General features: G+C 42.8%; 1 protein-coding gene across 2 annotated transcripts; it reads right to left on the minus strand.

Annotated features, from left to right (window-relative positions):
* Positions 1 to 4,281: 4,281 nt before the first annotated feature.
* Positions 4,282 to 11,054, minus strand: HMGN1 (high mobility group nucleosome binding domain 1). 2 transcript variants are annotated; one of them, XM_033856086.2, is made up of 6 exons: positions 10,548 to 10,671; positions 10,191 to 10,223; positions 10,070 to 10,099; positions 9,937 to 9,987; positions 6,780 to 6,908; positions 4,282 to 5,159 (listed from the first exon to the last, which is right to left on the minus strand). In XM_033856086.2, the coding sequence occupies exons 1-6, from the start codon at positions 10,560 to 10,562 to the stop codon at positions 5,112 to 5,114; spliced, it is 306 nt and encodes a 101-aa protein (XP_033711977.1). In that variant the 5' UTR covers positions 10,563 to 10,671; the 3' UTR covers positions 4,282 to 5,111. The 2 variants fall into 2 exon arrangements, with proteins under 2 accessions (XP_033711977.1, XP_073660616.1); XM_073804515.1 differs by lacking the exons at positions 4,282 to 5,159; positions 10,070 to 10,099 and having other exon boundaries at positions 10,548 to 11,054.
* Positions 11,055 to 23,108: the final 12,054 nt, after the last annotated feature.

Below are 23,108 nucleotides of genomic sequence, written 5' to 3' on the forward strand. Positions count from 1 at the left end.
CAAGACTTTCAGCTTTTCCTCTCTATGAATCATGCATAACAGATTAGTGTATTTAAATTTTTACATACATAAATTGAATGTATCATTAGTTTTCATACATTTTTCAACTTGAATTTTCTCTGGGTAACAAAGTGCTTTCAGAGATAAAATGTAATATTAACAGAATTTACAGTTATGAATTAAACCTAAAACACAGCAGTAATCTTCACAGTTAAAGATGTAAGGAAACATTGCGGGACTTAACCAACGCCATAGTCTAGTAAGTACCACAGCCAGATCTTATGAGCAAGAGTTCTCATTTACAGCGCTCAACTTAAAGTTAGTTCAATCAAAAGTATTTTCTGGGCTTCCCTAGTGGCGTCCGGAGCCTGTGCTCCGCAACAGGAGAGGCCACAACAGTGAGAGGCCCGCGAACCGCAAAAAAAAAAAAAAAAAAGGGCCTCTCACTGTTGTGGCCTCTCCCGTTGCGGAGCACAGGCTCCGGACGCGCAGGCTCAGCGGCTATGGCTCACGGGCCCAGCCGCTCCGCGGCATGTGAGATCTTCCCGGACCGGGGCAGGAACCCGTGTCCCCTGCATCGGCAGGCAGACTCTCAACCACTGCGCCACCAGGGAAGCCCCCATAAAAGATTTTAAAAGCTGCCTGGGAAACCCATGGAATTTCAGCCTTCCAAGAGACAGAGGGTTCACATAATAGATATCCTTCGTTTAAAAGCTCACTATCGAGAGGAACGAGGTCCTTCCTCTACTTAAAGAGTTCCTTTATAAGATTCACTGTCACAGATAAAAGCTAGTAACATTCAAAGATCCCCAGACTTAAATTCATAGAATATTCAGGAAAAGGATTTAAAGAGTGACACTTAGATGTATTCTTTTACACCTTGGCTTTGATGAACTTTTTTTTTACTCACATCTTTTGCACAGACTTTTTATTTTGGTCTCTGGTATTCAATTCTTTAATGCTTCCTATCTAATCTAATGCTATTCAATAAACTTGAGCAAATGTTTTACTTAAAAAAAAGAAATCAATGTGGAATCAGCATCCGAAGGTAATATGTTGATGCGAAAGATGGAACTAGCCACACTGGATTAAAAAGAAAAAGAAAAAAGCAGCTTCTCGTTAAATTGAATCTGCATGTAACTCCCTGACAAAATGTGTAAAAGACCAAAGATAAATTAATCATTTTTACTACCTATGTAAATATCTGCTTCCTGTGCATATTGTTCACTTTTAAGTTCCTATTTATAGATACTGTTTTTAAAATATCCATCCTTATTTGCTTCAAAATAATAAGGATGGTCTAGATTAGCAATGGTTGGATGGCTCTGGGGACTGGTTAACTCGAATATGGGGATTTAGTATACTGTGCTGCTTCTGAGTATGGGCAAAATTATCCTTAATTAAAAAGAAAAACTGTAACGGCCAAATTATGGCACAGCCATACAATGAACAAATAAGCAAACATTGAAACATTTTACAAATAAAGAAAAACCCAAACATATATGAAGAAAATTCAACACGTTGAAAATAATTACTTTCAGCTTCTGGGATTAAATGATTTTACTTTATTTTTATTTTTGTTTTGTTTTTTTAACAACCCTAAACATTTATGATCTGAAAATCAATTTGTTACTGAGCTGCTTCCCATTATCTATTTAAGACTCTTCATCACCTATTTAAGTTTAATGTCTTGAAACTCTCAACTGTCTTGCAATTATGTATTTTTACTGCAAACTCATGGAACAACTGTGGACTGTGATAAGCAAATATATATTTAGGATATATCTGTATGCATTAATAGAAATCACCCATATTTTAGTTTCACAATGCTTGTCTTAATGGGGAAAATGTCTAAATGTCTGACAAATTACATTCTTGAAATAAAATAGTATGCAGTGCTTACAAACGCTATGTAAGTATACTCATTAACCTAGGAGAAAGTTCACACAGTATGAGAAAGATTACAAACCAGGATGTAGCAGGAATTCCCTGGCCGGCCAGTGGTTAGGACTCCGTGTCGCCACTGCAGGGGGCATGGGTTCAATCCTTGGTCGGGGAACTTGCAAGCCGTTGAGGCTCGGCCAAAAAAACAATAACAAAAAACAAACCAAAAAACAAACAAACAAAAAAGAACACGGATGTATAATGACACCAATCTTGTAAATTTGTAAAAACACAGAAAAGGATCTGAGAAAAATGCATCTTTAAACAGTTGCCTAGTGAGTGAATTATAATTTCGGGTGTTCTTAGCTTGTCTGTTTCCTGAGTTTTTCCCCCAGTGAGCACGGATTGCCCCTGTACTGAAATTACACACACACACACTTCTCCCTGCCCCCGCCCTCACACTTGTATACACACTTACCAAACACCCAGACAAGACTCCTTTCCCAGGGCCTCCGTGATTATCATGCATCTCCGCATCAGGCACCAGGTTCCATGCCTTAATTCCTGATTAGTCTACATCTGAAAGGTCAAATTCAACCTCAAACAAGCCAAGAGAATGCAGGGTTCTTGCTAACTGCCTTTTCTAGTTAACAAACGAGACTGTCTGATTTGTTAGCATCATTACTAAACAGTTATCTTCCTTGTCCTTCTAGGACATCTGAACTGACCTCCACTCAACCATTCCTATCACTCAGTTCTCATTCAACTAGTTGTTGAAAGGGCAAGAAATTAACTTTTTCTAAGTACTGATCCCAGAAAAGATGCCTCAACGTGTTTTTTGGGGCTTTTTTTTAAAGTAATTGTTTTCTTTTGACAGCTGAAGAGAACACCCACTTGAGGGTTCATTTTATCATTAAAAAATCATAAAAGGATGCTTAAGGCAAGGATCTAGAAGTACTACATTCCAATTTTCTATAAAAGAGGCAATTTCTTTTAGGTATCAATCTATACAAGAAGTGAAAAAACCTTACCTGCTGTGCTTTTTAGAAAATTAATTAATCTCTTTAAACATATTACTAGCAATGAGTTCAGAATAAGAAAATCTTTGCATCTGTAAACATTTATCACATTCCTAGGGGTGGACGGTTGGGTAATACGAAATGAACACTGCCAGATGGGTTACAGGGTTAAAATTCACTAGTTTTTTTCCCCATTGGTTTATTTTTTAATTTTTAAATATTTATCTATTTGGCTGCACCAGGTCTTAGTTGCAGCATGGGGGTTCTCAGTCAAGGCATATGGGATCTTGCTCCCTGACCAGGGATCGAACCTGGGACCCCTGCATCGGGAACGTGGAGTCTTAGATCACTGGACCACCAGGGAATTCCCTTTATTTTTTTAGATAACCCTTTAACTGCAACAAGTAGCTGCTAGAAATTCTGGTACCAAAAAATCGCATGAAGTATCCATACATACAGCAAGAGAAAATGTTTCAGCTCCATTTAAATTTGCATATCCAAACAGTCTAACAAAACTTAGAAACTACAGGCAAATCTACTTGCATCACTGTTTCAGGTCCTCCACCAAGAATTTTCCCACTCCCCAAGAGTTGCCAAAGCCCTCTTTTGGGTGTCATTTCAACCCAAATCAATGTCCTCTGCATTTCTTTCTGTAGTTTCATGTTTTACGATGCCACACCTCACCGCTGTGAGCTCTGTTCACACTGGGCATTCCCGCGGCACACAGCCCTTGCAGAGTTCTATGATCCCCCGGGACTCGTCGTTAATCTTTGGCCAGGCCACACAGCAACGTAGCACGTAGGACCTTAGCTCCCCAACTAGGGATTGAACCTGCGGCCCCTGCACTGGAAGCTCAGTTTTAACCACTGGACCGCCAGGGAAGTCCCCCCAAGGACTAATTTTTAAAGCATTCTTGCCTCCTACTAATCAAGTCCACAGGCAAAATAACATCAAACGTAGAGTTCTAAACTTCGTTCCAAGGCCTCTCCCTCTTTAGTGGTGACCTTGGCAAGATGCCATCTCTGGCTCCACTTCTGCATTTGCCAAAGCAGCAGTGTCCAGTACCTCTAAAGACTATTTAGACGGCAAAACAGAGGGAAGGACTTGCATGAAAGCGAATCTCGAAAATACACAAATACAAACCTATAAGATCCCGTGCTAGCTTATTCAGTATTTATAAGCGTAGTTCATAGGAAGAGTGAATAATTAACAGGGGACTGATTTCCCATTAAACCAATTTAGTCACAAAAGCATCTTCAAAGTACACTGTTGAAGTATTACAGAAAAAATGAAGTATTCCACTCTTCCAAAATTTTATTAAGACTTTGGAAAAACAAATGTGAAAATTCTTTAAAATGAAATTTAAACCACAACTTAATCCATGTGCTTCAAGAAATTCTTTCATAATTGAGATTTTATTTGTTGTTTTGAGGATCAGTACACAGACATTTCAATTTGTACACAATTCTCAACATACGTACCAAAAACCTAAAAAATCATGTAGTTGTGATTCTTTTCTGAACAGTTATTCCAGTGACTTTCAAGCTTAAAATTTGGGGGCAAATTTTCCTTCACAGGATATCAAGTACCAATATCTTCAAATATTGATATGCTGTTACATCGTAAGTCCCACTAATTCACAATTTAATATCACATACACTACATACTCAAATTGTCAATCGTTCACAGCACATTAACAGTTACTAGAAGAACTGGACTACCACGACCAAAGATGTTACAGAGTGCACAAAACTCTGCCCAGGAGAGCCAAGATCAAGGGGTGAGTGGTTTGCTTTAGGAAACAATTCTACCAGAAACAACGTGGGAAGAGAAGTAATTTAAAGTGTTTAAGACATTAAATGCGCAACTGACTCCAAACTGCCATGTAGTATGCTTTGTATTATAGGATATAAAAGCTACCCTCCATCTGTGGAATGTTAAGCTGACACCCAAGACAATCAAAGCCTCCCATATTCAATATCCCACTATTTTCTGGTTGTACCAAAAAATAAACAACCAGCAAATGATTTCACCTCTTAAAAAAAAGCATTTACACTTAAAAAATGGGATGAGGTGGGATTCCTTCCTTTTTAAAAATGTTTCTAGAGCTACTAAAAAACTTGCATTTACAAAATAGTTGATAAAAATATTCCTCTGGATTGTACAAGAAGGGAAACAGGGACCACTGATAGGACCAGGTGTGTGATATTAATCAGACTTGGCTTCTTTCTCTCCTGCTTCATCAGAAGCTGGGCTCTGCAAAATCAAAGGAAAAACAGTGATAGAACATTTGACTTCTGTGTCAGTGTTATAATGTTAGAGATATTTAGCATTTAATACAGTGTAAGTTTTACTCATTACTATTATTAAGTCTTAACAATACATTCAATCCTCATTATTTGTAGATTCTGCATTTATAAATTTACTGACTCACTAAAATTTATTTGTAACCCCAAATCAATACTCATGTTTCATGTTCCATGGTCATATACGTGCAGATACAGAGCAGCAAAAATATGAGTCACCCGACACAGACATTCCCAGCTGAGGCCCTTCTGCCTTGTTTCAGCTGTAACACTGTAAACAAGTGTCTTTTTCACACTCTGTTTAGCGCCACACATTTCACATTTTTTTTGTGCTTTTGGTCAACAATGTTTACTAGACAAGTATAGTGCTGTCCAGTACTATGTGCTATGCAAGAAGGTTGTGACGCGCCATGTGGAGAAGACACACGTTAGACAGCCTCACTGAGGCACGAGTTATAGTGCTGTTTCTGTTGGCCCTGAGTTCAATATTAACTTACCCAAAACATACATTAAACAGACACACATAAAATAAGGTTATGGTTTGATCTGTTGATGGAAATGTTGTGATGAGAACATTTTGAGAATTTCCACTATGAGCAACTGTCCAGCATACAGAGCAACCTTATAGAACACAACCATCATGAATAACGAGAATCAACTGTAGTTGATAAAAGGGCTCAGAAGGCCTCATTCTCCCCTTATAACTGGATTAATTTCATCTTACTATCACATAATATTTGACTTGGGGTTAGATTTAGGAATTTGTGACTGCAAATCGGGGGAGTAAGTAGTTATTATGTTAAAATCTGATCTATAAATATAAAAGTCTAAAAATTAATATTCTATTTATATTTTCTGCTTAGCCAATGTTAAAAAAAAAAGGCTTGGCTTAAAAAGTTATTTACCACAACCTTGCAACACACTTTTTTTTTTAAGGTAAAACCTCTTTTTCTCAGAGCTTAAAAGGATAAAGATTAAGGACATCAATCTTTTTAATTGCTTAATCTAAGTTACTACTTAATCCTAGACAAGTGGCTTTTAAGAAAAATAAGCCTTCTTTATTAGAAAGTGGGAAAAATAAGACAAATGAGAATCAATTAAAAAAATTTAAAGCAATATCCAGAATATAAAAACCAAACAAGATTATATTAACAGTTCTACAGATGGCAATTTGGGAAAAAAAAAAACTAGAATATTTGTTTAAAGAAAACCCCTAGGTCATGTTAAAGAAAGAAAAATGTGTTATACCATTTAGTAAATTAAATCTTTTTTAAAACTCACACAAGCAATTAAATTAATAAACCCTATATACAATAAAGATCATGAACCTGATTTTGAAATTCTGAATACATTACAATTTCTTGTTCACTCACTTAAAAAAACCCATTTACACATATATTTTCAAATAGGATCTAATGCATAAAAATAATCTGTCCATTCACTTGGGAGTTACTGTACAAAACTCTGTTCAATATCCTAAAGGATAAAGACTGCCTTATCTGCTACATAAAAATATAGTTTATTATCTACTCTTCAGAGTCAAAATGAACAACACACAAACACTTCTGACCTCCTCATTTTTAGTTTCTCCGTTTTCTGCAGGTAAGTCTTCTTTAGTCTCTTGGTTAGCCACTTCAGCCTGCTTTCCCTTTGCTCCCCTTTTCCCTTTTGTTTGCACTTTTTTGTCGGAAGATTTATCCTGTGACAGAACAAGAATATATTTTAAGTATCAACTCTGCACTTACTAACATTTTCTGACTTGCTAGAGAGATTGCATCCACCGCAGTTGCAATGTTAATGTGGTCGTGTGTCACTCTGAGTTACAGGACACACCTTAAGGTCCACCCCCAGTAATCAGGACCACACAGCACACTGAGGAGACCCCTAACAGCACCTGCACACCAAGCGTCATCAGACTTACAACAATTAAACCTAATTAAACCTAAAGCCTCAGCTACAACCCTTCTCCACTTTCTCAATTACCCACTATTCTCTAAAGTTCCACATGAGAGAACGAATGAAGTGAAGAAATGCTGGAGGAATCGCTTCCCCAATATAACCCTACCTACCCCCAAACTCTTTAAGCAGGAAAAATAATCAAAACCACTGTCTTGACAAGATGGTTACCCTCACAGTTAAGACCTTTCACCTGAGAAAAGCACCATGTTGTTAAGGTCAGACTGACTATTCTACTACAGTTCTGCTACAGTTAGTCCCTTGATATCATATGAGAAGTAGCTAAAAGGATCAATTTTGAGTTTATCGTTTTCATTTAGGTGTTTGAAGAACCTGAAAAGCACAGGTGTTAGTATGATAAGAGATTCAAAGGTTAAGCCACTTTAAAGTAATATAAAACAGTATTTCTGGACACCATCAACTGGGAAGGAGACACTTAGGTATTTCCTGTAAGTAGAGAATGTAGTTAACAGCCGACTTAGATAAGACCAATAGTGACCGATACTTCTATAATGGCATTCCATACATGAATGCATGACAACTACTAGTAATTCAGTATCTTTAGAATAATAAATTACCTAAACAAACATATTTGGGACAACACCGCTACATACATTGCCACCATGAAGTGTGACAATCGTTTCTGTATTTAAAAATGATTCTTTTATAATCTGATTTCTTTAGATTTCTCATTAATTTAATAACCATTATCACAGTAACATAAAAATGTAAAACCTGAAACGTGAAAACAGAACTATGCAATAGCCTGGACTGAAATAATACCATTTTAACTATCAACAGCCGGAAAGTGACACAAAACAAAATAAATCAACACGTCCGTAGTATGGTAATCAATACATCAAAAGCTTTACCTCCTTTTTAAGGCTTTAAAACGATTCGGTTATGAAGACAAAGATATGTTATTGAAACTAAAAGGGGAAAAAGGCTCCTCCCCTCTCCCCATCATTTTTCCTTTGGGAAAACTGAACTGACAGGTTTGTTTCTCAAGAAACACTGACGTGAAAACTTACCTGTTGATTATAACTGATGTCCCAAACCCAACTGGAGGTAAAATTTGAACTGTTTTCATTAAAAAACAAATTTTAGGGCAAATCAAAATACAGACACAGGTAAATAAAGAAAACTTTGGGCTTCCCTGGTGGCACAGTGGTTAAGAATCCGCCTGCCAATGCAGGGGACACGGGTTCGAGTCCTGTCCGGGAAGATCCCACATGCCGCGGAGCAACTAAGCCCACATGCCACAACTACTGAGCCTGTGCACTAGAGCCCGCGAGCCGCAACTACTGAGCCCGCGTGTGGTCCTAGAGCCTGTGCTCGGCAACAAGAGAAGCCATTGCAATGAGAAGCCCGCACACTGCAACGAAGAGTAGTCCCCACTCACAACTAGAGAAAGCCTGCACGCAGCAACGAAGACCCAAGACTGCCAATAAAAATAAATTTTTAAAAAAATTAAAGAAAAGAAAAAAATTGAGAAAACAGGCATAGTATTCCATCCAATCAGTTTATTTAAAAAAGCAAATAATAAAACATGTAATAATAAAACAGTATACTGTTCAAGCAGACTTTTTGCAACAAGAGCCACTATTTTTCCCGCCTACTCTTATTTCTCATACAGAATTATCCCATTATTTTCTGGTGTAAGAAATTTCAAGTTGACATACTACGCCTACACCTTCCTTGAACCCTCTTAAAAAGGATCACAAAACAGAACTTTCTATTGAAAAAACGTTAAGATTTTTACACTCAGCTCTGTACAATGTTTAAAGAAAGAAATGAAAGGAATCTTTGATTATGCAGTGTTTATCTTTCACCTACACTTTTAGGAAAGGGGTAATGACGATAAGGATTTTGGGGAGAGACTTCTAATAGCAAACTCTCACTTAAGTTTTGAGTAAACAGAAATTAATCACACCATGAATTTCCCCTGAAGAACAAGGAAGAGCTTTACAGAGGGTGGCATCAATGCTAAATCCAAACACAAAGTTACAAATAACATGCACACATTTAGCTTTTCCAACTTAAAAGTTTTCAAACCTACATATATATATCCAACAACTACCCAAAGACCGGCAATGTGAATAAAGCAATCATGGATCTATTCTAGAGCAGCAACCATGATACTATTCACGATAAAATAACTTAGTGAACTCCTATACATATAATGGTATATAAAATACTTTTAGAAGACTGTTAATCATGTTTTCAGAGAACACAGCTCTTGATCTACCCCTGGACATAAGATATGTCCCCCTACCTTGCCTCGAGCACCTTACATGCAAAAACTTACACATTCCCTATCTCCTGGCCTCAGTCCTAGCCTTGCTGATATTGTCAAAAGAGGAAGTACAAGCACGCAACCAACAGAGGACCCCTAACCAAAACATACACAACACAAAGAATGGATTTCCCTGGTAAGCGAAAGTTATTCTTCAATATTTTTAGCCGTCTTAAGTTTCCCAAATTCTGCAGCAGCATTAAGGTGATACATTATATTCCCGTAAACCGGGATGATAACTACATCTACTGTATTTTACCCAAACCAGAAAAAGCATTGTTTATTGAAGTTACTATAACATAGAATTAAAGTGATAAATAAGGTAACACCATGACTTTTTAGGAGACTATGACATCAAACTGTAGTTGATTTCGAGATTCTCAAAGTCAAGATCTCAGCTGCTGGCAATGCGCGTGAGGTAGCACTGCAGCATTTCGAAGACACCACGATCTCTTAAGGTGAGTGTGAAACCTACCTTTCCTGCCGCCTTTTTTGGCTTCGTTTCCACTTTTGCAGGAACCGGTTTCTGAAAGGCAAAGATAGCACTGAGTTTCTTCCCTGGGTACAATCCCACGGAAAAGAGAGGTCAGGGGGCTCGCTTTACTTACAGCTGACAACCTCGCCGATCTCCTCTTGGGCTTTGGGAGAAAAAAAGGAAAATGAGCAAGGAATGCGGGGTGCGGTGCAAACCGAAACCACCCCAGGGAGAGAAGAGGAGCGGGTTCTTACCTCCTCCTTCGCCGCCCCCTCGGCGGAGCTGACCTGCGGGAGAAAGCAGACGGCGAGTGGACGCAGCCCGCAAACAAAAGTGCCCACGAGCCCAGCGCCCGCCCGCCCGCGAGAACAATGCTCGGCCGCGTGACGTCAGCGGCTTCCCGCCGCCGCGTTCGAATCTCCCACCCTGCTCCTCGGGCCGCCGAACGTTCCAGAACGGCGCGCCCGGGGCCGCCGTACGCCCGCCCGCCGCAGGTCCGGACGCCTCGCGGGCCCAGCGCTGCCGAGAGCGCGGCAGGCCTGGGCCTCGCGGGGCGCCGGGGCCGGCCGGGCGGCGGAGGGGGGCGTGTGAGGGCCGCGGCCGCCGCTCACCTTCCTCTTGGGCATCGTCGCGGCAGGGCGGGCGCGTGCCGGGTGCCTGCGGGCCGCGGCGCGCCGAGAGCCTTCGCGAACCTGGGCTGCCTGGCCGCTGCCGCTCCTCCCGCCGCCCGAGCTGCTGGGACCCGCGGCGGGGGCGGTGGGAGAACCGGATGGAACCGGATTGGGAGCCCGCCCCCTCCTCCCCCCGCGTCCCCCAGCCGCGGGCTCCCCCTCCCCGTCGGCCGGGCCGCCCCCCGCCCCCGCCCATTGGCTACGGGGCCCACCGCGCCGCGGCCCGGGCCCCGAATAGGTGAGGCGGGCCGTCACTCGACCACTGCGCCCCGCCCCCGCTCTCGGCGCCCCTACCCGCCCGCCGTCTCGCAGGGCCCCAGACCCAGGCGAGGGGGCGGGGCCCCACAGGCAGCTCTCGCCTCACGGTAGTTTGTTTGAAGCTGAGCTGCAAAGTGCGGTCTGCGCGCCGATTGGCGGAGGCCCGCCACGTGGTTGCCGGGTGAGCCCGCTCACCACCCTGCTGGATACCTGAGCGCCCGTCAGCTCCCGGAAAGCCCCAGGATAGGGTCTCTCCCCTCTAGGGTCAATTGGATCTCACAGACTGGGAAGGGAGAGACAACAGGTTCAAGTACGAACCAATTTCTCCCAACTCAGTCAGTAAGAAAGGCTATCTAATAGGTCTCCCGTCTTGCTGGCCTGCGGGAAATGGGTCCTAGTGCGCAGGAGCGGGAAGGGAGGCCGTGGGAAGGAAAGTCGGCGCGGGCACGCGCGGGTCTCCAGTGCGCAGGCGCGGGTCTTTGCGAAGGCCGTGGAATTGCGGCCCGGCTACCATACAAGGTTGCTCGCGGTCCGGCCTTTCTGTAGCTTCTTTTAAGTCATCCGTCCTTTGGGGGGCCGTGGGTGCAGGCGGTTTGTCTCAGGAGCATAGTGGGCGTCTGAGTCCCGGCCCCCACCGGCCCTAGGACGCGGACCCACTCTCAGACCCCCTGGCCGGCTGATCTACTGTGCAGAAGTGAAACAGGAAGCACGCCCATCCGGCTCCTGCCTGTTTTTTAACCACGTGGCTCACCTAAGCACCTTTCTGAGGTGGAAAGAGCTTCAGGCTGGGGGGTCTGAGCTGGGAACCCCGGAACCTGTGAGGTCACATGTTACCCAGTTTCTTTAATGAATAAGAAAATTATGTTTAGAAGGACTGATTCAGTTGGGTTAATGCAGAAAAAGGTTTTAATCGGAAAATTGTCAGCTGAAATTCATGGAGAAGAAGAAGAGAAAATTCATGGAGTACTTTGAGTCCGAAAATTTGGAAACAGACTAAATGTCCACCATTTGAAAGGCCCGGAGAAACTATGACACCTTCACCTTCACGTAGTAGATTAATGAGCTACGTATTCTAGTCATTCGAAAAAGAATGAGGCCGCTCTTCACGGAAGAAGTGAATTTTGAAAACCACTAGTCAGACTCTGACTCCTGATCAGTAACTCTAGTGCCTTCCCTTCTCATTCAAGAAATTATTGGACTTCCCTAGTGGTCCAGTGGTTAAGACTCTGCGCTTCCACTGCAGGGGTCGCGGGTTTCTGGTGGGGGGTCTACGATCCCGCATGCTGCGCTGCGCCGCCAAAAAAAAAAGAAAATAAAATCTCAAGTCCTTAAAGTGACATATACTCCTCTGCCATCTGGCCCACTTCAAACGGTTTTCACCGCTGCTTCCCTCGGTTCACCTTCCCAGCCTCAAGTAGGCGGGGCAGTCCTGCTTCAGGACTTGTCGCCTGCTGCTCCCTTTGCCTGGAATGCTTCATGCACTGCGTCAGACCAGTGCTGCTCTATTCCTCATCCCCTTTGGATCTTTGCGCAGATGTCACTATCTCATTGAGGCCTTTCTTGGCCTTTCAGTTTAGGATTGCAACTCCCCATCTCCAGTTATCTGCACAGCATCTATCGAGACTAAACAGCTATATTGAGTATAAAGTTATACGTTCATTGTATATTTCAGGAAGATGCACAAGGACGTGGTGCCAGTGGTTGCCTTTGGGAAGAACAATTGGGGGGAGTAGGGTAAGATGGAAATTTATCCTTTTCTCTCTCTCTCTTTTTTTTTTTTTGCTGAGAACACTAAGTTTTTTCTTTTCTTCTTCTTGAGATCCATTCTGGCAATCCTGTCCCTCTCTAATCTCCCCTTTTTCTGTTGCTTCCTTTCACATCACCTTGCATATTTCCTTTATGGCTCTGATCACATTCTGTAATTGCTTTATGTGTTTAGTTATTTGTTGCCTGTCTCCCTCACAGGAGTATGAGTTCCATGAGGGTAGGAGCCCTGTTAATCTTGACACCACTTTGTTCCCAGAAACTATTACATGTTTGTTGAATTAGTAAGTTTTTTAAATTGAAGTATAGTTGATTTACAGTGTTGTGTTAGTTTCAGGTGTACAGCACAGTGATTCATTTATACATATACATATATTCTTTTTCAGATGCTTTTCCCTTATAGGTTACTTTTCTTTATTTTTCCCCTCTCCTATTTGCATTAAAAAATGATAGCATCAGAGAGTCCAAGTTTGTGGCACAAACATGTAGTGAGCACGTTCCCTGTGCCAGTCATTGTCATAGGCCCTGGGGTAGAGAGACTGAAGGCAGGACACTGTTCCCAAGGACTTGGGGTGGTAGTTTAGTGGAGAGAATAAAGTACACAAATTGGCCTGGCCTACTAAGGGAAAGGGGAAGCCAGAGGAAGAGGGACAGCACATCTCAAGGCGTGCAGACTTAACAGAACGTGACGGCCGTCCAGAGCCCTCAGAATGGCACGGATGGGCCCATCGACGGTGGAAAGTGAAGATTAAAGAAAAGAGGCAGAAAAAAGAAGGGCAGCCTGCAGAAAGCATTTGATGCCAGGCTAAGGGGTTTGGCCATTATCCAAGGAGTGGGAGACATTGCAAGGTTTGGGTTTTTTTGTTTTGTTTTGTTTTCTGCTGTGCGGTTTGTGGGATCTTAGTTCCCTGACCAGGGACTGAACCTGGGCCCTCAGCAGTGAGAGTTCGGCGTCCTCACCGCTGGACCGCCAGGGAATCCCGTACGGTCTTAATTAAGGGATGATGTGCTGAGATCTCAACCTCATGAAGATCTTTCTCCCATGAGAACTGAAGAGGCACGAGGCCAGAGGTGAGAGACTTGCGGCCTACAGATGTTTGCTTTGGTCGGGATTTTTTTAAAGTTGCCAAAACAAGCACGTGGAGCAACCGAGAACACAGTAGGGAAACTGTTAGTATCTTTTCAAAGCTAAATAGATACTCCATGACTCAGTAATGCCACTCCTAGAAACATACCCAACAAAAATGCTTAGGCCTGTTCACAAGAAGACATGAAATAGAATATTCATATCTGAGCTATTTTATAGGCCCAAACTGGCAGCAACTTGAATGCCCACCAACAGGAGAATGGATGAATAAATGGAAAAGTATGAACAATAAGAAACAGCTGTCTGCAACTGCACACAAGAGGTGGATGAATCTCACAGGCACGATGTTGAGAGAAAGATGCCAGCCCACAGTACTTGTGATCCTGTTCATACACTGTACTGAGGCAGGCACAACGAATATAGTCTGTCTGAAGTCAGGATAGTAGTGGGGTAGGTGGGGGGGGAGTGACTGGAACAGAGCAGCGGAGGGCTTTAGGGAGCTGGCCATCTTCTATTTCTTTTTTTTTCCTTTTTTTTTTTTTTTGCGGTACGCAGGCCTCTCACTGCTGTGGCCTCTCCCGTTGCGGAGCACAAGCTCCGGACGCACAGGCTCAGCGGCCATGGCTCACAGGCCCAGCCGCTCCGCGGCATGTGGGATCTTCCTGGACCGGGGCACGAACCCGTGTCCCCTGCATCGGCAGGCGGACTCTCAACCACTGAGCCACCAGGGAAGCCCCATCTTCCATTTCTTGATCTGGATGTTACTTGTAACTGTTGTGTTCGCCCTGTGAATATTCATTGAGCTGTGCACTTAATGTATACATTTCTGGCTAGATATCAGCAGTAAAGTTTTAAAGACTTTTTCGGCAACATGTCAAAATCAGATGATTTCACATACAAATTGAGCTCTTCAGCTTCTCCTGGCCTCTCTTGTGTGTGCATTCCACAGGCTGCACTTGACCTTATAACTTGCAAGGAGGCTTCCTTTCTCCAGAGTGCCAGTGTCCCAGTGCTGCTGATTTTTCTCACCTGTGTCTTCTGCCGAGCCTCCAGAGGCAGTTTGAGATGCCTGTGTGTGAGCGTGCGTGATTATAGATGCCACCTTTTATATTTCTGTTTATTTTTGGAAGAAATATTTATGTGGCTCAAAATTCCAAGTGCAAAATGATTGCTGAGGGCATCCCTGGTGACGCAGTGGTTGAGAGTCCGCCTGCCAATGCAGGGGACATGGGTTCGTGCCCTGGTCCGGGAAGATCCCACGTGCCGCGGAGTGGCTGGGCCCATGAGCCATGGCACGTCCGGAGCCTACGCTCCGCAATGAGGGGGCCGCAGCAGTGAGAGGCCCGCGTACCGCAAAAAAAAAAAAAAAAAGATTGCTAAGAAGTCTCCATTCCACTTCTGTCCCCCCCAGATGTCTGGTTCTCTCAAGGAGGAGCCAATGTTGCTGCTTCTTGTGGATCCTTCCAGACTTATTTTATGCACATACAAGCAAATATATGTGTATATATATTTTTTCCTTCCTTTTTCTCATTTTTCACACTGTTTGACAACTTGCATTTTTCACTTAATGGAGTTTGTTTCCTACAAGTACTTATAAGATTCCTCCTTCTTTTTATTGCTGCATTGTAGTCCACTGTATAGATGTGCCAAACATTTTAAAACCAATTCTCTATTGACTGGACTTTTCGAATTGTGCCCAGGCTTTCGTTCCCACAAAGGACGCTGCAGTGAATAACCACGTATGTACATGTCACGTGGCACGTTGTATAAAACAACAAAATGTTCTTGCAAGTCCTGACTTAAATTATTTCTATTATAGAGTTCACTTACGTCTTTGAAAACTTAAGATAAGGTTGGAATGTTTAATGCTTAGAGGTTTTAAACAACTATAAATCTGAAACTAACTTTTGAACCCCCAAATCTCTACAAAACCAATAAAATGTAAACCAACAGCATTAACATGAAGAATGAGTTTTGCTAAAAGCAAACTGCTGCACGCCTATGGTGTTTGGCCCATATGATCTCTGTGGCGTTTGTTCTGGCACCTTATGTGTACAATTGACAAGCGATCATTCATTCAGCCCTTTGTGGTGCGACTTAGGTTTCATGTGATATAGATAACACCATTTATGAATTAAAATCATCTATAGTTTTATAGATGCTTTTACAATTACCTGTAAAACTGTGGAAAGCTGGCCCCACTTGGGGCCAAACCTAAACACGCACCCAACACAGGCACAAAAATAGGCAATGCTTGGTCAAAAGTAGCAGTCTATGCTGGGTGATCCTGAATGTCGACGATCACCTGAACGCACAAAATTTTAAAAAAAATCCCCAAGAGGGCTTCCCTGGTGGCGCAGTGGTTGAGAGTCTGCCTGCCGATGCAGGGGACACGGGTTCGTGCCCCGGTCCGGGAAGATCTCACATGCCGCGGAGTGGCTGGGCCCGTGAGCCATGGCCTCTGAGCCTGCGCGTCCGGAGCCTGTGCTCTACAATGGGAGAGGCCACAACAGTGAGAGGCCTGCGTACCGCAGAAAAAAGAAAAAAAAAAGAAATCCCCAAGAACCTTCAGGACCTTTGTATACATTCACAGAAGTATGCTTACCACCACTCCACCCTGGGGTCCACGTGTCCCGCTTTGGAAAATCACGCGTTGATTCAGCCTGGTCGATGAGAAGCTGATTGCAGGAATTTTAGTTTATTTTATTCATTTATTTATTTTGGCTGCGCTGTGCAGCATACAGGATCTTAGTTCCCTAACCAGGAATGAACCTGTGCCTGCTGCAGTGGAAGCGTGGAGTCCTAACCACTGGACCACCAGGGAAGTCTCTCTCTTTTTTTTTTCCCAAGGGATTTCAGAAAAAAGAATTACAAGCATAATGTAGGGCAGAATTGGTGGTGATAGACAAAGTTAAACAGTTTGCCTACCCAATGCCAGGTGCTGTCCTAGACCTAGGGATATAGTGGTGAACACAAGAGTCAAGTTGCCTGTCCTCATGGGGCTTCCATTCTAGTGGGAGTACAAATAAAAAAGGTAATGAGATTCCTTCACAGGGTGGCAGTGCCTTGAAGGAAGAAAACTGTCACAATATAGAATGTGCTGGAGGCACACTGAATGGGGCTAGTAGATGGGATAGTCAGGAGGGGTCTCTGGGGAGAGAAGTGAAGGGTAAGATGACCTGGCCTCTGGGGGATCTGAGGGAGAAGCCTCTGGACAGAGGAGACAGCTCCTACAAAGGTCCTGAGGTAGGATTGACCTTGGCGTGTTGGAAGGAGAGATTAATTAACTACGTGTTGTAGTTAGAGAAGAAAGCAGTGGCCAGGATGTGAGGGCAGTGGCGGAGCTATGAAGGGGACTTATGTCACTGATCTGGACTCCAAGTAGAGGTCAGGCTGAGAGGCTGCGATGTGAAGTCTTGTTGCTGGGAGGAGGCATGGGAGACCAGAGGAGACATTTTAATGTTGTCTACGCAACGAGTGAATAGGATGTTGGCTGTGGGAATGCAGATCAGTGGAGGGAGGGATTTGGGATGTGTTTTGGTGGAGGTAACTGGCAGGATTCTTCAGTGGATTGGGTGGGAGGGAGAGGAGAGAGAGTTTCGGCTAGGAGTAATAGAAACCCAAATCAGCATAAACAATAAGAAGGTGGATTACCTCCCATGACAGAGTGTTCCAGACTGGGGGGTTCAGCGGCTTACTGTATTATCACAGTCTCAGGTTCTTTTCTGCCTTTTGCTGTGCTCCTGGCTGCTATAGACTCCTTCTTCTGAGTTGGCTTCATCCTCAGTCTGGAAGTGCAATTCCAGATGTCACATCCAGATTTATAGCATCCAGGCAAAGCATGTCTCTTTTCCCAGAAGCCCTCACTTGATTGCCTTTACTTACTGGTCAGAACTGGGTCACACGCAAGGGGGGATGGGATACTCTTAGAGCAAATCAAGTCCACCCCTCGAGTCGGGGGTAGGGCCAGGAGTAGAGGGCGTGGATGCCTGAACAAAATACAGGCCCTGTGAGGAAGGACAAAGAAGGGAATGGGCTGATCATCATCTGTGTCCTGTAGGCTGTGTCGATGGGGAGCCACTCACCAGGTTGGGGACACAAGGGGCTTGAGGGGAAGCAGGTGGGTTTGGTGTTGACACTTTGAGTTTGAGGTGCTTAGGGAACATCCAGTGTTCAGCAGGCAGTTGGATCTACAGGTCTGGAGCTCTGGGGAAGGACACAGCTTGAAAGAAGTGATGTGCTGTGAGGGCTGAGACCACAGGTATGTGGATAGTCAAATAGGGATTGGAAAGTGTCTACTACACTGACAACTAAGGATGTCACCCACTGTCCTGATGGAGCAGTTTCAGTGAGTGGTAGGGAGGGAACCAGACTTAAGTTAAAGAGAGTAGAAAGGGAGAAGTGGGAAGAGTTCCAGACCCTATTGCGCTGTGCTGAATTGTACTGTATCCCAAGAAGCCCAGTCTCTGGGCCAGTTTGTCCATGTGGTGAAGATGGAAGCTAAACTAGGGCAGGTGTGAGCCTGTGAGCAAAAGGTGCGAAGGGAGGTGATGGTCAGAGCACTTGAATGCCTATTGTTCACTGCTCTGCTGGATATCCAAGTTGCTGCAGAAAGATGAGATGCAAAGGACGCAGATGAAAGCAAAGATACAGGCCCTGATACAGGAGCTCTCAAGGACCACTATGCTCAATGAGTTGGCCAGAAATGCCCCAACACAAACAAAGAGCCCAAAGATGACTACTAGACATAGAACTTACCATGCAGTATATATTTCTAGCCTGCTTGCAAACTTTACGGATACATGACTATATAAATACTTGTTATTAGATAAGATCATTGGAATTATTGTTATAAGCTTTCCCTTCCAGCAGTCCACAGTATCGATTGTTATTTTAGAAAGAACACTAAGAAAAAAATTGGAAACTGGAAAATTGTCACATTATTCTTTCCTGCTCCCTAGTTGAGTTTGGCTTTCCAAATATGAAAAGGAAATGTCTTAATCTGTTTGGGCTGCTGTAACAGACATGCCATAGACTGAATGGCTTATAAAAGACAGAAATATATTTCTCACCATTCTGGAGGCTAGAAAGCTCAAGATCAAGGTGCTGGCAGATTCATTGTCTGGTGAGAACCCACTTCCTGGTTCATAGATGGCTGTCTTGAGCTGTGTCCTCAAGTGGCAGGAGGGGGAAAGCAGCTCTCTGGGGTCTCTTTTATAAGGGCACTAATCCTATTCATGAAGGCTCCACACCCATGACCTAATCACCCCAAAGGCCCCACCTCCTAACACCATCACATGAAGGATTATGTTTCAACTTTTGAATTTTGGAGGAACACAAATATTCCGTCTATAGCAGGAACACTCCCTGCATCTCTTCCAGATTGCTCAGCTTCTGTGGCTTCAAAAAAGAATCACCCCTTCAAATGGGCAGCCACTTTGTAATATTTGAGGCTTGAGCAGAAAGAGTCTACTCCATCATTAAGGGGCACTTGTTCTACCCAACTCTTGAAATCACATGAAAGTGTTCAAGGTTTCCCTGGCTTGTGTGAACTCTAAAAACAGAGGCAAAAAAAAAAAAAAAAATTAATTAATTAAATAAAATAAAAGCAGAGGCAATGGTGTAGATGTGTTCAGCTGACATGGTTTGAGGGTTGCCCCATTCATAAACCTACAGGAGGAAGCTGTCCCAAATTTGGTGAGATGTTGCCCCACATCTGTGGTTTGGAGTGTTGGCTAGAATAACAATTAAAAGCAGAAAAAAAATGTTTTCTTAATTCTACTTTTACATTTTTCAGATAATAATAATAATAAAAAAGATTTCTTTCTGAATCCTTTCTTAGTTTGTAACTGACACATTGTAATTGATGAAGAACTCCCTTTGGTGTAATTTTCATTAAGGAAAAAATGGGAAGAAAGGGATCAGAATGTGACATTTCATTACAGTTAAATGATATAGAATGTGATTCCCATCTGAATGACCTCTCATTTTCCTTTCCATTCAGAGAATAATTAGCAAAAATAGATGAGTCTTAGATACCTTTTCCTGCTTTTTGAGCCCAAGTGTAATCCAGTTTAATTCTCTGACTTATGGTCTTTACTTCACATCATTTGGCATAATTTTCCTGTTGCTTGTATTGATCATATTTGCACGTCATACAATGCTCTTTGCTCCTTTCAGTGATACTAGCCTATGTGATCAGCTCAGCCTACCACGTTGTGTATGAAATACCATAAATTTAGGTTCGATCTAAAAAGAGCTTTCCTATTACCAAAAGTTACCTGTCCTGTTAACTGGACCAGCAAAGTTATTCTTGCCATTAACAGCCCTAAGTGGGATGAGTGATCTCAGACTTGTAGATTCACTGAATCCACTTGTGTGCTTGTCTTGTATACAAGACATGGTGAAACTTGATGTGGAACCTTCCACCTCTCTCATCTCTGAGCCCACCTAAGGGAAAAGAGAATTGCCTCTTCCGGTGTAGTGCGAGTAAGTTCACGGTTGGTGGGAGGGCATCAGAAAGCTGTATTTTTCTCTCTTTCTTTTGGAACTTTCTAACAGAGACCCATTAATCAATCTAGTGTATTTTTCCGGGGGTGTGAGATGAAAAGAATGAAGTATATGAAGTCCTTCGTTAGTTCTTACAGGCTCAAGCCGCACACTAGATCAGGCCCTTTTGTATTTAATAGCATCCTGTACTACATTTTTAAAGTTGAAGTATAGTTGATTTACAAGGTTCTGTTAGTTTCAGGTGTACAGCAAGGTGACTCTGTTATTTATATATATATATATCTTCTTTTCTCTTACAGGTTGTTACAAAATATTGCATATGGTTCCCTGTGCTCTACAGTAGGTCCTGTTAGTTACCTATTTTATATATAGTAGTGTGTAAATGTTAATCCCAAACTCCTAATTTATCCCTCCCTCCTCATACTACATAAAAAAAAATATATATATTTATTTATTTGGTTGTACAGGGTCTTAGTTGCGGCAGGCGGGCTCCTTAGCTGTGGCTGGTGGGCTCCTTAGTTGCAGCACGTGGGCTCCTTAGTTTGTGGCATGCGAACTCTTAGTTTCGGCATGTGTGTGGGATCTAGTTCCCTGACCAGGGATTGAACCAGGGACCCCCTTCGTTGGGAGGGCAGAGTCTTACCCACCGCGCCACTGGGGAAGTCCCCCTCCTCGTACGACATTTTTGAAAAACAATTTTAAATGGTGCACATAACGTTATTATTTCATCCATAACCCTATTATATTTTATTTTATTTCTTTTAAAGGACCACTCTGACTGCTCTGGGTCTTAGAGGCTCAAGGGCAGAAGCAGGGAGACCCGTTTCGATGTCTTTTATTTATTTATTTTTATTTTTTATTTTTTTGGCCGTGCCATGCGCGGCTTGGGGGATCCTATTTCCCCAACCAGGGATCGAACCTGCGCCCTCGGCAGGGACAGGACAGAGTCCTAACCACTGGACCGCCAGGGAATTCCCACCCTCTTTTATTTTATGTTATTTACTAACAATCTAATGAGCACCCATAAACCTGTCATCCCGCCTGGGAACTAGGAGAGCGGCAGTTGCTTAGATGAATCTGTGTGCACCTTCTAAACACTTGTATGCTGCAATTATTTTATTTTATTTTTATTTTGCGGTACGTGGGCCTCTCCCGTTGCGGAGCACAGGCTCCGGACGCGCAGGCTCAGCGGCCATGGCTCACGGTACCAGCCGCTCCGCGGCATGTGGGATCTTCCCGGACCGGGGCACGAACCCGCGTCCCCTGAATCGGCAAGCGGACTCTCAACCACTGCGCCACCACGGAAGCCCTGCTGGCAATTACTGACAGTACTTACAGTTATTTGTTTAGTTAAGCCCCAGGAGAACAAGGACTGAGGACATTTGGTTCCTCAACATATTATACTGAGCAAGGCTTCGCTGGTGGCACAGTGGTTAAGAATCTGCCTGACAAGGCAGGGGACGCGGGTTCAAGCTCTGGTCCGCGAAGATCCCACATGCTGTGGAGCAACTAAGCCCGTGTGCCACAACTACTGAGCCCACGCGCCTACAGCCCGTGCTCCACAGCAAGAGAGGCCATCGCAATGAAAAGCCCCTGCACCGCACCGAAGGGTAGCCCCCGCTCACCACCACTAGAGAAAGCCTGCGTGCAGCAATGAAGACCCATCGCAGCCAAAAATAAAAAAATAAATAAATTTTTAAAAAATAAATCAATATTCTATTTAAAAATATTATATCCTGCAGTTAGTAAAGTGTCTGAGACACAGAAGCCTTTAATCCCTTTAAACATTTTTTAATCTTTAAAATTAAAAAAAATTTTAATTGTGGTAAAAACCCACTGCATAAAACTCACCTGCCTTAAGTGTAAAATTCAATGATTCTTAGTAAGTCTACACAGTTGTGCAATCCTCACCACTATCCAGTTTTAGAACATGCAAATCACCTGGAAAAAAATCCCTGCTGTCCTTTCTCAGCCAATCTTGATCACATCGTCAGCCCCAGGCAGATTAACTTTCTGTTACTATAGTTTAAAATCTACTCCTCAAAGGACACCTCTAAAAGAATGAAACGATAAACCACAGACTGAGAAAATATTTGTAAAGGATATACCAAAGAGAGGACTTGTGTCCAGAATGAACTCAAAGCTCTATACTAAGAAAATAAACAACTCAGTAAAAAAGGGGGCAAAAGATTTGAACAGATACTTCATCAAGGAAGATATAAGAATGACAAATAGGCATGTAAAAACCTGCTCAATATTAGTAGTCACTAGGGAAATGCAAATATAGCAAAAAACTGTAGTGAGATGCAACAACACACCTATTAGAATGACTAAGATTTAAAAGACTGACCATGCGAGTATTGGTGAGAATGTAGAGGAACTGGACTCAAATTCTTCCAAAATGTTAATGTAATAAGAGACAAAGCAAGGCTATGGAAATGGTCCAGATTAAAGGAGGCCAAAGAGACATGTTAATTAAATGCAATGCCTGACCCTGGGCTAGATCTTGTAATGGAGGGAAAATGTTACAAAGGACATTATTCAGTCAACTGACAAAACTGGAACGAACACAAATGGCAGATTAAAGTATTGTATCAATGTCAACTTCACTGAAGTTGATGAATGTACTGTGATTATATAAGGGAATATTCTTAGTGGTATTTTGAAAGAGATAAAGCAAATGGGCTAAAATGTTAATGTTAAAGTAGGTGAATATAAAAAAAGGGTACTGGGTGTTCTTGATACCATTTATATTTTTTGTAATTTTTCTCAGTTTGAAATTATTTTAGAATAATTTTTTAAAAAGAAAAAGCTAATGACAGTTTTATTTAGGGATAAATTTCTGGACATAGTAAAAGCCTGTGAAAATTTGAGGTCTAAAT

The sequence above is a fragment of the Tursiops truncatus genome, chromosome 4 (genome assembly GCF_011762595.2).
Source record: "Tursiops truncatus isolate mTurTru1 chromosome 4, mTurTru1.mat.Y, whole genome shotgun sequence".
NCBI lineage: Eukaryota > Metazoa > Chordata > Mammalia > Artiodactyla > Delphinidae > Tursiops > Tursiops truncatus.